This window comes from Moschus berezovskii, chromosome X, assembly GCF_049115385.1.
Source record: "Moschus berezovskii isolate FMDL1 chromosome X, NW_MosBer_1.0, whole genome shotgun sequence".
Classification (NCBI taxonomy): Eukaryota; Metazoa; Chordata; class Mammalia; order Artiodactyla; family Moschidae; genus Moschus; species Moschus berezovskii.
In genome coordinates, this window is record NC_142488.1 from 124876552 (window position 1) to 124891475 (window position 14924).

Consider the following 14924-nt stretch of genomic DNA (forward strand, 5'->3'; position numbering starts at 1 on the left):
TGATGGACAGGGGTCGGGGTGAGTGGACAGAGCTGTTGCTGTAAGGACAGCTGACAACAAACAGCTTAGGGAAGACCTCTGCGACTGAGAATTGCCTGACTCGCCAACAGATAAGAAAACACTGAAAAAGACTGTAGTCATCTTCCTCTTCAGATCCACTTTGTGCTTGGTGTTTGGCAATACGTAGCCCAGATATTAGGTATTATTTCTCACAAGAGAAAGGACAGAAGAATCGCTGATTGTTACCATGTGATGTAGTCAACGTGCGTGTAGGCAGAAAACAGCCTGAGAGAGCAGCTTAGGAAAATGCGTTTACAATTTCATAGCTACTAGAAAGGAAGAATTGAAACTCTTGGGGGTCTGTTAGGGCTATTTTCCCAGTCTTTTGCAGCCCTTGCTCTTTGACTTGCTCCGAAGGGCTATATGGCTGTATGTGGAGACACGGACGCCTGCTTGCCTGATGGTGGATGCGGGGTGGGTAGTACACCAGCAGGGAAGGGGACCTAGATCTGGGTCCTGGTCTTAGCCCTGCCACTAAGGTGTTCTGTGATCTGCAGTAAGTCCTCAGAGACTCAGGGGTCAAGAAGGTTGTGCAGCAGCATTAACTGCAACACTAATGATCTCTAAAAGATCATCCAAAAAACTGACTAAATAAAAGATCATCCAAAGACTAAATAAAAGATCACCCCTCAGAGACTGTGATTGATTGATCGATGGTGGTAGAAAGACGTTTGAAAGCACTTGTTTATAACAGCCACCTGAGTTCTGAATCCCACCTTGGATTAGAGAATGACTCCATGCTGTTGATAGAGATGGTACTAGAAGGATCTGACAGCCCAGAGCAGCTGATATGCCCATATTGGTCACTCCTTGAGGTGTGACCACCCCGTCCAAATACAACCTCAGAGAGTGACTGCAATTCAGCCATCAGTAGTTCCCCCCAAACTGACTTATTACATTCAATTTAAAAATAAAGTCATTCAGTCGTGTCCGACTCTGCAACTCCATGTACTATACAGCCCATGGAATTTCTATTATGGTTTATCCCAGGCCAGAATACTGGAGTGGGTAGCCTTTCCCTTCTCCAGGGGATCTTCCCAACCAAGGGATTGAACTCAGGTCTCCCGCATTGCAGGCAAATTCTTTACCAGCTGAGCCACAAGGAAAGCCCAGTCACATCTAATTTACATGCTGGGCACTGGCCAGAAGGCCACAATCATGTGCAAGTGCAGTTCCCTGAGGACCAAAGGGAGGTCTGGAAACATAATGGAAAGAGTGGGCCACTGAAGACAAACTTGTCCGCTCAGCCTTTGACCCCCAAGGTCTCTTAGAGCAATGAAGAGTGTTTCTTTCAGCCTCAGTTGGTTCAGAACCCAGGCTCTATTCATAGGTTCCGGACTGAGTCAGATTCATTATAAAGTCTTAAAATGTTCTAATGAACAACGGCCTTTGGGAAAGCACCTAATCCAACATCCTCACTGAAGATAGGGAACCCAAAAGCCATCTTCCCCTCTGGAGAGTGGGCCTAAACGGGTCACAGAGCAGAGCTGCCATTTATACACACATATGTATATGTATAACTAAATCACTTTGTGGCATACCTGAAACTAATACAATATTGTAAATCTATATTTCAATACAATTTTAAAATACCTAATGATAATTATCAATAAAATATAAAATTTGAAAACAAAATAAAAAATGAGTCGTTCATCTGGGACTTTCTGTGCATGGGACACCTTCCCATTTAGGGAACTTTTTCACTAGGATGTACTGTAGTTGGCCTTCAGAGATCAAATGAGGATGTGGCCAGAGATACAATAATGAGTTGCCCGGTAACTGAGCAGCAGTGTATTAGGTCAGACCAAGACAAGAGTAGAAGGACATCCTACATGGTGAGAAGGTGGGGGTGTCAGGGGCGTAGCAGCTGCGGGTGTGGGAGCAAGGCAATCCAATGTCACAAATCAGAGAGCCTGAATGTGCTGTTGGCTTGGCAGCTCTAGAACCAACAGTAGTCAGTAATTGGTTACCACGAGGTATTGTCTGCCACAGATTAGCAATCAGACCAGGACAGTTTTGGTAGGTTTTTTTGTTTGGTTTTAACCACTCTTTGCAAATCTGAGCATTCATGAAAGCCTTTATCTGAGAGTGTGTGGCTGTGGTGGTCCCTGTTGATTGACAGCAATCAGCAACATCCTAGGCTCCTGGCAGATGGAGCAGCTGCATGAGCAGAAAGAGAAAAGGGAAGGGGGAATCGGTTGTTTATCAGTTAGATCTTCCCTGTTATTCTCAATTAAGTTCACTTGTGTAACTTTTCCATCCTAGAGAACCAGCCATTCTCTGTTTCAAATCAACAGAGCTGCTTTCCTGGATAGAGTGGTGATCAGCTGCATTCCAGCTTGGCTGTTGTTTCGGCGGTGCTTTCCTGTACTCATAAGCTCAGGCTGCAGGGCTCCAGGCTTTCTGAACTGCTCATGGCGTGTTGCACAGAGAAAATGACTAGAGAGTGCTGTTCTTCTAACTAACTTGGCACCAAAATAAAAGGCAAACCTATTAAAGAATTACAAAAATACTGCAACTGGAGGATTTTTACAAACCACCTTGTGAAAATCCTTCTTTTCGTGTGACTCCCTGAGACTGGAGAAGAGAATTTGCCCAAGATCAAATGAGTCATTGGTAAAACTGGATTAGAAACCAGGAATACCGATTTTTAGGCAAAGGGTCTTGGAGTTTTACATCATCCTGTTTCTCCTACGTCTTAATTTGGATCCTTAATATCAAAGTGAATAGATAGTTTCACTTTTTAAAATTGAACTATAGTTGGTTTACAATGTTGTGTTAATTTCTGATGTATAGCAAAGTGATTCAGTTATACATATATATGCATTCTTTTAAATATTCTTTTCTATTATGGTTTATCCCAGGATATTGGATATAGTTCCCTGTGCTTAGATAGCTTCACTTTTTGTTCTGAATGTAAATCCCAGGGGGTAGGTGTTATCATTTGAGGTTTCTTGTTAGCAAAAATCCCCATCTAGAGTTTGGGGCTCCTGTGTCAACCCCTCAATTCTCATTTTCCATTAATACATATCAATATGTGTTCCCTTCATTTTCATCTTTTCCTTTCCCTGCTAATTTGACTTTTGGGTAGTAGCTGTCACTGAGAGGTGTTTACTTCCATCTTGAACCTTGGCCCAGAGGAGGGTTACTCTTACTGCTTCTTCTCCAGCCAGTGTCTGGGCCATGGACATGAGCCCTACAGGCCCTTTTGTCACTATTTCCTGTTGCTTTCCCAGGAGGTGGCTTGCTGAAGGGTGCTGAGTCCAGCCTCAGAGTGTTACAGAACACTATAGCATCCAATGAAAAAAAACTCTGCCAGGATGCGGTACCACAGTATTACAAAGCTGCCCTCTAGAGACTTCCTGTTTTCATAGTATTTCAAGGTACACACCCTTGGAGTTCTGTGAACAGCAAATGCCCTCATTGAAAAGAAACTTGACTTAACAGCCTTGGGGAGGGACTTTGCACACAGAGAACTTGTGAAAAGCAATCACGTCTCTTCCAATCAGAAAGAGAAGCCTTTCCAATCCAGATGTGGAATCAGATGCCAGTGGTTGTGTTCTTCATACATAAAGACATAAATAAAATGAGAAGAGATGTTTTCTTAGAGTTAGTAACAGACAATATATTTCTGTGGGAACTCTTCTCCAAACAAATGGTGTAAGGAAAAATCTTTCACAAGACTATAAACTCTGTGAAGGCAGAGATTTCTGTCTGTTTTACTCACTGCTGCATCCTTAAATGCCTTTAACAATGCCTGTTACATAATAAATGATAGATATTTTGTGGGGGTGCTTTTTAACTGAATATATTTGACATATAACACTGTGTAAATTTATGGTGTACAATGTGTTAATTTGATACACTTGTATATTGTAATAGGATTGCTGTTGTAGTGATAATTAGTACCACTATCACATTACATGGGGCTTCCCTGGTGGCTCAGTGATAAAGAATTTGCCTGCCAATGCAAGAAATGCAAGAAACACAGGTTTGATCCCTCGGATGGGAAATCCCCTGGAGAAGGAAATGGCAACCCATTCCAGTATTCTTGCCTGGAGAATTCCATGGACAGAGGAGCCTGGTGGGCTATAGTCTATAGGGTCACAAAGAGTCAGATTTGACCGAGTGGCTACACAACAGCAACAACAATGTCACATTACATAATTATCCTTTCACTTTATTAAAAGGTCTTTTAAAAAGGATTCCATGTAAGAACCTTCCCAAAGAGTGTGTGTTTGTGTGTGTGTGTGTGTGTGTGTGTGTGTGTAAAATGGATTCCTCATGTTAATTTATTTTTTCTAATCAATATGCCTCTCCTTTTTATCTTTCTCCCCTGGCTTTTGATTCGCTTCTGTTGACTGTCCACCCTTTTGATTGGTACATCTATAACATCTTCCTGAATCACCACTGAATAATCTACCTCTGGCAACCTGGACTCCCAGGTAAGACAATGCGCTTCCAAAAGTCTTCTCAGTGTAATCCTTGGGCAAATTTTAATAGACAGTTGAGAAGCTTACAAAGACATTTTTTAAAATATCTCAAGAAGCAGTAGTTCCCCTTGTTAAAGTTAAATTTGATCTGGTCCCCATAATATTAATTATGTACATACTTATATTATTTGAGGATTTCTATTAATGCTGCAAAAATAGAATTAGAGTTTTGGAAAGTGCTACGTATTTGACTTCAGAACTTTCTAGCACGAAGATTCAATATATAACTTTATGTTTTCATGTTGTTATTATTATTTTTATTTTTCACCCAAAGTTGTATTTTTTGTTCATGAGGCTGAGTGCAGTAGAAGAGATACTAGCCTTTCTTTACTGTGTAGGGAAATTAAGTCTTGTGGTAGGCCAGAACATTCTAGATTACTTCTTTCTTGTGGCTGGAATGGAAGAGGATCACACTGGGCCCTGGATGGTAAGTCAGCTAATGCAGGTATATTGTCTAACAGATCTGATGTCACTAACTACATTACTTTTATTTTCATCACATTTGCTTCTCCACCAGGCTTCACAACTCACAGAACCAGGGAAGGGGGCCTTAGCCATGCCAAGAGTTCATGATAAAAGAGCCATATGTTGCTCCTCAATGATGCAAGGCCTATTGCTATGTCTGCTAGCCGTGCTATGAAAATCTCGCTTAACTCACCTCTAAAACCTCAAGACATATTTAATGTAAAGCAATACTCCTCCAAAGAAAATGTCCAGGCTATCTAACTCACTATGGGCACAAAAGTATTAGCATATTATAATATCCTTTGCTTAATATAAAACAAAAGCTATCTGAGCCCATTTGAACTCTCAGGTTAGCAATTGTCCCTTGCACAACTTCCCAATCCTGCCAATATCAGAAATCCACATAGTAGAATTAGTATTTTGTGACTCAAGATATCATATGAAGGCAACTGAGTATTTTTTTAAATGGAGAGACATTGCTTACATTGATGGATGTCTTGCATTTGGGTGGAAGAAACTAGTGATGATTTATGTATCATTTTCTGTGTGCTTTGAATTTTCATCAGTTGGAAGAACATCCACAAGTCTAATCATTCTTTCTTTTCTTTTTGTTATTTATGTTTCATATATCCTTGATAATATGAAAAATCCCTGTAAATTCCCCCTAGGTCCTTTCAATGAGGCATTTCTGTTTTAGTGATGCCACAGTGCTGGGTTTGGTATGGTCTTGGTTTTGGTTTATTGACTTTGGTTTTTTGCTTAAATTGCCATTGCCTGTGTGACGGGGAGTGGAATTAGTTATGACTGAATGAAGGATCTTTCATTCTCAGCCCATAGCCCTTCAGAGGTTTGACTTTCAGAGCTGCCCTGTCCCTTTTAGCCCTCTGATTCATAATCTCCTCACTACATGAGAGGAGCTAGTGGGGAATAGAATTAGGGAGCCATTGCCTTGAGGTTTGGAAAGCTGAAAGAAAAAAATGTGATCAAAGCAAGATGGAAAACTTTTATTGTTTTAATTCCTCTCTTACCAAACTCTTGCTAGCACCTGGTTTTACTGTTCCTTTAACAGGTGGAGGATTTTTCAGATTCTAGATGCAGCAAGGTAAGTGACAATGGATTTTGAGTTTAACTGAACCCAAGTGAACTAGAATACATAGACTCTGCATTGCCCATCAGTTTAATTTACATACAATAAATAGTTAGGTTTCCACTTGGATAGATTCTTTCCAGGTTTCTTTTTCAGTTTAAAACAGCTGAAATGACCCAGGCATGTAGTTTCAGGTCTGAAAGCTGACCTAGTTCAGAAGTGGGGCGACAGTTAAGGGCCAGCATCCCAGTCGGGCAGTAGGTCACTAGCTTCTTTTCCTTTTGCTGAAATCGGAAGACACTGTGGAGTGTTCCGTTATGAAGACCCCACCCCACCATCAACAAAGCGTTCTCCACAGCTCTTCAGGTGCACCTGCCTGTCACTCAGCTGGATGGTGGTTTAGGAAACAACTAGGTCAGCATTTTACCGAAGGGAGATGAATTATTTGAAAGTATCAGGGCTTGTAAAGTATGTACATATGTAGACTTGCAAGGTAGCATAACCCCATAGGATAGGGACCTTTGTGACATGAATTCTTCAAGTCTAATCAAACACAGGAAAGTTTCTAACTCCGGGGTGGGGGGCTGGGGTGGGGCTGTTGAGAATGCGACAGAACAGTGTCTTTCCAGCCAATGACTGTTCCCTCGAGCTGTGCCGTCATAATGCCATCAGTGCTGAGGAGGCTGGGAGAATTGTCAGCCATTTTGTAAATGTGGCTCTCCTTGCTTGGCACATGGTTTTCTAAGATCATACTGCTCACCAGTACTGTATTTGGCCTATTCTAGTCTTATTGGCTCCAGAAAGATTTACCAGTGTCTCTACTTTCTCTTCCTACCCATCTATATCATTTGTTCCCTAGCCAGATAAGTTAGGAAGAGCAAAGGTTATAGCCTTTGGATTCCTCTACTAGAGAAGACTCTCACTGAAATAGAGTAGATTGACCATATCTTAGATACCCAGTTTGGCTTTCAGTAGCTGGGTTTCCATATTCCCATTAGGGTCTTGATGGATTTATTTGACATCTGAGAAGCATAAATTCAGGGTTTAATTCCATAGTCAGGTTATAATTCATTGAGATAAATGGTATAGACACCTAATCACACAATATTAGTACAGGAGGGCATTTGAGCATCATGGATTGGGTGTATCATGGTGTCAAGAGTACTACATTTCACTGCTAACTAGTGGAGTGACTTTGCTCAATTCCTATGTCTGCTGTGAGCCTTGACTTCCTCATCTGTCAAATAAAACAGAGTAGGTGACCATTAAGATAATAGCCAATTAACCTAAAGACTATTATCCCTATAATTGCTTTCACAGGGAAAATGTTGCAAATTTTGTTTTATTTTTGTTTTAAATTTTGCTCCATGATAGAATCATCTCTGTCCTAATAGGCTTGCTATATAACAAAACAAGTCATGACTTATTCTTTATTTTTATTATGGGGCTGAGTAGTTTGACCAGAAACTATTGTCAGAATAATTTACCTACTTTTAGTTTGTGAGAAAGCAAGAGAAGAACACAGATGGTGATATGGAAGAGAATCAGCTTTGGTAAACGTCCATGGGAGCCATTTTTAATTCTGGTGAACTGAATGATACATGAAAACTATTTGCAAAGCTAGCATGTTTTTCTACCACTAGTAAAATAAAGCAGCAATTCATTTGGTAATCCCCATTGTACATTTAGTTTTATAAATATACAAGATTATGATTATCTCTTCTAATAATTAACAATTTGCATAAATGCTTCCTATTATTTAGTTGTCTGAATGGATTTTCTAACCCAGAAAAAGAAGGGAACAATCAGTGGGAGCCATCCCAAATGCCTTGCATTATTGCTACACACATGCACAATTAACAGCAAGGCTAATTGTTTCAGCCCAGAACCTCATTTGTGTTTCTATAGACAGCAAAAACATTAACTGCCAGAGTGTTTGCAACTCTCTCTCTGTCTCTCTCTCTTTTTCCTATAGCCAGCTGTATTATAAGGTCTGCAGTTGGCTGCAAGAAAATTATTTGCCTGGATTTTCAGGGTATCATTTTGTGATGGAGTTTCCAAGCTTCTACTTAAGTTCACAATCAATGCCTTGAACAACCAAAGACTGATTTTTTAAATAATATTTTAACAGTATGCCTCTATAAATTTAAGGAATAAAAGGATGCTGACACATAAACCAGTTCTGCTGCTGCTTTTCCATTCTGCTTCGTATTTTGTACCTTTAAAATTATTGGCATTAGAATCATAAAAAGTCAAGACTGGAGGAGGCCTTTAAAATTACCCTATCAAATTCCCTCACTTTTCAGATGAGTATGATAGACAGTGATTTGAATATCAATAACAACCACCAAATCAATGATGCCACGCTTTTTAAAAAAAACTTTCAAACCCTTGGGAGCTATTGTAGTAAATACATTTGAATGATAACCGGTTGTTTTGAAATTATACAACTTCGGCTTCTTTTCCAAAAAGTGAATCCTATTTCTTTAAATGTTCCTTCATAAAGTTAACCTAAACATAGCCATGATGTTGATGGTATTTGGGTGAAAGGAGATGTTCTGTCAAAGCACTTTTGTCAATAGGAGATGCTCAGCTGATGTACCAGCTCTCTTCCCCTTGTACACGGATGATGTCGCTAATGTCAGCATATGGAAGTGTTTCTTCAGTGACTGGGAGTATGGGCTTTTAGAGTCAAACTGTCCTTGGGTCCAATCCTGGTGCTGCCTGTCACTTTCTAGCACTGTGACCTTGAGTCATTTTTTTAAGCCTCTGCGGACTTTGTATCTTCACGTGTAAACACCTTACAGGGTTGTTGCGAGGATTAAATTGAGATCATGCATATCAAGTGCTTAGCACTGTTCCCGGCATATAGTAAACAGTATAAGTGGTAATGGTTATTACCACGATTGTCTCGCACACCTAGTACCAGTCTCATACAACACTTATATTTCATCTTATGATGGTTTGGAGCACACGCATATACACCTGTATACATCAGCATATGGTCACGCAGAGTTCACAAGGATGGCACTCAGAAGACTGCTTTCCAAGATTATCTGTGACATGTTTAAAAATCCAGTGGCTCCTCCAGCTTTAGTGTTCTTGAACTCTTTGGTGATTTTGGAACTTTTACACATCTTCTCGTTTGAAAGCATTCCTAATTTATCTTGGTTCACCTCCTGTCTTCTTCTCAACACTTCTTAAGTTTCCTTTGTTGGATCTCTTTTACACACACATATGAGTGTGTGCACACACATGCATGCACACACACACACAGCCTCTCCTCGCTCCTTTCAATGGAGTAATTCCCAAGGTCCTGTCATTGATCTGCTTCTCTTCTCTTGCTGTGTGCTCATTCTGGGTAATTTCATCTCCTGACATAGCTTCACCTTTCACCTCTACACTAATGATTCCCAAATTGACCTCTCCTTAACTTATTCCGGAGCTCCAGGCTAGCTCCAATTTCCAATTGCTTGCTGAGCATCTCCAGGGCAGGATATCCTAGGAGGCTGAAGTGTAGTCTGGCTTTTGTCATCCTGCCTCAGGAATGCAGATGGGGGAATCTAGCTTTGAGAAGTATTAAGGGTCGAAAACAAGGAAGACGTCCTGAGCATTCATCTGAGCAGAAGTAAAAGTAGTCTAAGTTAGGAAAGTGGTTCACACTGAGTTTCCAGGGAAAGCATGACAAGTCAATTGTGAATTTCTGATTATGAACTGGAGATATAAATTGGCAATTGAAACTTTCAAAGGTATATATTTTCCAGGGAGAAGAAACAGTTTTCCTAAGTGAAAATTGAGATCAATTTTTAAGTGTTGGTAGTTTGGTATGTTTGAGGAAAGATTAATTAAAATGATCTTTCTTGGGACAGTCTGTATGGGGAATCTTGCTGCAGTGTTTTGTTATACAAACATACGTGCCCAGAGGAAGGATAATGCCTTCATCCCGAAGGATGAACATGTGGGAATTTTGAGAGCACTGTGTGTAGCTGGGTCAGACATGCCTGACATTTTGAATGTGTGAAAATAATTCTTTCACATGTAGATCGATTTTTTTTTCTTTTATTTATTGTGCAAATATTTACTAGACACCTTCCAGATGCCATGCTGTCTGGAACAATGGGCTGTCAATACAGAATGTGTAGTGTCTTCGTCCTTAAGTGTCTAATACAGTTTTCTTTAGTTATATGCAAGTGCATTGAGAGTTTAATTTGGTCTTGAAATATCTGTAGCGTATGACAAGTTATTCAAAGACTGTAACCTTGATGAAAATCATAATGACAAAAGAGGAACTTAAGGGAAATAAAGCCACTGCTAAAGTGAGAAAAGAATATGCATAAATTCAAATTTATTTTGCTTTTACTTCAATTTTATTTTACTTCCTTTAAATTTAGTAAATACTGATACTTTGGTTTTTTACATTTCAAGTTGGCTCTCAGTGTTTTAGGCCAGAGTAAGAATAATTATGTCTGACCTAAAACTTAATTAGAGCAGAGAGATAAACAAATCTTGGTTAATAGTATTGTTGCATAGTATTGTTAGAATAATTCTTTGTAAATGAGCTATTCTTACAGAAATTACAGAGCTAGCTTATAACTTTAGCATTGGGAACAATATTCCTTATGAAGGAAGGTGACTTCATTCCCTGATTTGCCAAATTAAGTACAGTCCCCCCAGTTGAATTACTACCTATGGAACATGCAGAGGTCATCAGACCCTCTAAAATGTAATGGTCTAGAAAACTGGGTGAGTTCCCTGCCTTCCTGGGTGCACACCAGCTTCTTCTTTAGAAATCTGGCATGGCCCTTTGTTCGCAAGTCTTGTATCAAGTATTGTCAGTCCCAGCGGTTAATCTCAAAGTCCACTTCAAGGTTACTGTCAAGTCCCAAAGATCCCTCATTGCATTTGTAATCTTGAAAACCAAACTTGAGGTCCCAAAAATCCTCCTATGGATATGCAGACAGCACTATTCCCCTTTTATTGTGCCAGCACCCCCTTTATGACCTCCAGGGCACAAAAGCTCTCATAATAATGGTGCATGTATTGATCAAAATTCCTATTTCTCGTGCCCTAAATGAGCTAGAGATGTTGCTGTACTTCTCTTATTCTGACTGCAGGTAAGAATCATCAAAACATCCTTGAATTTATAATCTTGGATGTCTTTATTCTCACAGCTTTCATCAGTTGTAGTCTAACTTCTATTTAGTCATTCAGAATGTATCTGCTGAGCACTTACTATGCCCCACGCACCGCTCTAGGCACTGGGGACAATAAAATATGCGAGGTTTCTCCTCTTGTGTTTCTTAAGGGATGTGAGTGTACACGAACAGGTGTGTGCGCATGTATTAGAGGGAAATAGAAAATAAACAGTATACAAGTAAATGAACACACTAATCTCAGAGAGTGATAAATGTCATGAAAAAAATAAAAGTGGACAGAGAATGATTGGATGGATGGGGAGTGATCACGTTGACTTTGCTCTTTGCTTTTATAGGTTTCATACAGATTTCGCTAACACTTTGCCTGGGCCCTTTGGTTTCCTCTATTTCATACTTTCCTGGTTTCAGTACCAATTCTCATTTTTCTGCTTCTCGCTGCTCTATGGTTAGGACCACCTCCCCTTAGCTCGTCCTGAAGTATAACCCAGAGTGTGCTCCTTATTCAACTTCTGTTCCATACTTTTCTTATCTTCTTCAGCATTAGAATTTGACAGATTCGCCTACTTCCTGTCATAGAATGTGAATAGGTCTACTAACCCTGAGGGATATTTCTCTTGATTACTCACAGCATTTTTGTTACTCAAGACAAACTACCTTTTGAAAGAAAAACACGGGTATGAAAGGTTAGTAGTTGTGGTGGCATTTGGTTTTGCCCATTTCTGTAGTGGCAAGAGCCCTGGATTGAGAATTGGAAGACCAATGTCTCACTGCTATAGGACCTTAGCCATGGCGCTTCCTTTCTCTGAGCCTGTATCTTCATGTATAAAAGCAGTGTTCAAAGTAGATGATCCCTGGGTTCTTTTAGCTCTAAAGTGGTACAATTAGTTGTTTTCAGAGACGTGGTCTAAGATCTCTTTCCAACATTCTGTTTAATTTTGTAAAGTGGATGTGTAGGAACATTTTCCAGTGTATCAGAACTGCTCAGATTAAGCATAAGTTTTACAGCAAAAGCCAGCTTTACAATTCTTGTAAATGTCACAAGAAGTTAAAACATTGCTTCTTGTTTTAACCTCCACCAGCCAGGGCAACAGTTCAACACCACAAATGCAACTGTCAACTTCTTATGAGAATATCTGAAAATTCACTGTCTTTTCAGATTGCCCACAGGAAATCTTCAAGAAGAACCAAATACTACTAAGAAGGAAGGCATTCTAAGTTGGCTTCACAATGACATGGCGTAGGTGTTGCCCTCTAGTGTGTCAGGTGCCAAGAAAAGCATCTTAACTCTCAGAAGGCCACTCAGGATTCTTGCAGCCATGGCAGTGCTATCTGCCTCAGCACCTCGCCAAAACCCAGTTAGGATCCAAAGTTGAAGTTGGAAAGTTAGCCTTCCCTAACTTCCTCACACCTTCCCTACATCTGCTGCACCGGGCTTTGTGGGAGAAGATGGGGAAGCAGGAAAGGTGGGCTTGGACAACTAGAAGAGGAAGAGCCAGAAAGTCACCAACATCTGAAATACCCTTGCTGTGCCCTTCTATGGTACCACTGTTTCATAATTTCAGATACCTGCCATGTTCTAAACACAAGAATCAGGGACTTCCCTGGTGGTGTAGTGGTTAAGGCTTCTAGTGTCAGGGCTGTGGGTTTGATCCCTGGTCGGGGAGCTAACATCCCACATGCCTCTCTGTGAAGAAACCAAAACATAAAACAAAAGCAATGTCTTTACAAATTTAATAAAGACTTTAGAAATAGTCCACATCAAAAACATCTTTTAGAAAGTGAAATAAATATAAGAATCAGCTCCATAAAATCTAATCAGATTTTAGGAATTCACTCTTTTCTAGAGAAAAGCCGGCCATGATTTTGTGGTCAGAGAGTCTGAAGAAGAAGATCCAAGAGGGTTTAGAAACTCCAAAGAAGTGCATCTCTGATCTACTCCCATAGGATATTGACATTGAAGAAGAATTGGGCTTAAGGAAAGAGATGAGGGAGACAGTACAGGGAGCTCCTGTATGGCTCTCATTTAAAAGCCAGTGAGATTGTGCTGGTGAGGAAATAGATCCCCATCAAGACAATGACCTATGTAAGCACACCCAGCTAGTTTGTGGCAGACTCAGGACTATAATTCAGGTCAATTGCATCCCCTCCGGTGCCTTGATTTGAATTACCTATGCTACCTGGGAATTAGGCTTGTTTGTCTGCTTGGTTTTGCTATTTAATTCTTGGTGCTACTTTTGTTCACAGCATTTGTAATTCATTATTCTCAAAGAATTTTATCAATGAAAGTAGGCAAAATCCCTTAGCAATAGGTAAAATGCATATATTTTGGAGGCTTTGGGGCAGCTGATAGTCCAAGGTCACCAAGAGGAGAGAGTAGCTGGATTGGAAATACAGCCTGCAATGCAAGATTCAGTTTATTTTTTTTTTAATTTTTTAAAATTTTTTATTTAATAAATGGTACAAAGCACAATGCCATAAACATTAACAGTTAAAATTTCACCAAATAAAAAAATACTATAGAATATACAGTTGCAAAAAGCTACATTAAGTTATTTTACAACTGCCTCAAGCTGCAAAAAGAAAAAAAAACCCAATGCCATACCTAAGTTATCTCTATCTCAAAATAATGCCATTTATGTTATAAACCACAAGCTCCCCATCAAAAGACGGGAACTGCTTTTGTTAATATATATATATATGACTGTATCACTTTGCTATACACCTGAAACAAATACAACACTGTAAATAAAATATAGTACAATATAAAATAAAAATAAGTAACAGATCTTTGGGGCTTTACACAGAGTTAGAGTTCCTATCAGACAGATAACAGCACCACAGCCGCACTGAATCCTCATAAAGGAGGCACACAAATGACTGGGTTACAAGAGTTACAGGAATGAGAGCTGCTCATCCACACTTGGATGAGTGGAGCAGTCTTTTGGACTCTGTGGGAGAGGGCGAGGGTGGGATAATTTGGGAGAATGGATTGAAACATGTAGATTATCATATGTGAAACGAATCTGACATGGTTGGGGGCTCCCCACCTCAACACTCTGTGGATTTAAGAGGCCGTTCCTTCCGAAGTGTATAAATTAGCCTGGGATAGAAACTGCACGCTGAATTTACTAATTAAGAAATGAGAAACCAGAACTATAAAGGTGGCATAGAAATACAAGAAACTATTCTTAAGTAATCTTTTAAAACTTTGAACAGAGTTACAGATTTTGCCATTTGTTATAAACTGGTATATGTAATTTAACCAGAACCATGGGAAAGTTGGTATTGTGTGAATTCTGAGGCACTTTCGACATGTTGTAGGAGTGATACGGACTTTCTTGAGTTTTACACGTTCATAAGTGAATGGTCTGTATCTCGTGCCTTTGTTGGTTTTCTGTGAGGTGTTTAGTTCAGTTCAGTTTAGTCGCTCAGTCGTGTCCGACTCTCCACGACCCCATGAATCACAGCACGCCAGGCCTCCCTGTCCATCACCAACTCCCGGAGTTCACTCAAACTCATGTCCACAGAGTCGGTGATGCCATCCAGCCATCTCATGCTCTGTCGTCCCCTTCTCCTCCCGCCTCCAACCTTTCCCAGCATCAGAGTCTTTTCCAGTGAGTCAACTCGTCACATTGCAGTTTCAGCTTTAGCATCAGTCCTTCC

General features: G+C 40.1%; 1 protein-coding gene across 2 annotated transcripts in view; it reads left to right on the forward strand.

The window, feature by feature from the left end:
- The window catches only part of HS6ST2 (heparan sulfate 6-O-sulfotransferase 2), a 351911-nt gene that overhangs the window by 254371 nt on the left and 82616 nt on the right, over window positions 1-14924 (forward strand). The window contains exon 3 of one of the 2 annotated variants that reach the window (XM_055438291.2): window positions 6088-6120. The exons of the other annotated variant lie outside the window; for it this stretch is intronic. Within the exon in view, the coding sequence (XP_055294266.1) occupies window positions 6088-6120 (33 nt within the window). The remainder of the gene's footprint in view (window positions 1-6087; window positions 6121-14924) is intronic. 2 annotated transcript variants of the gene reach the window in all.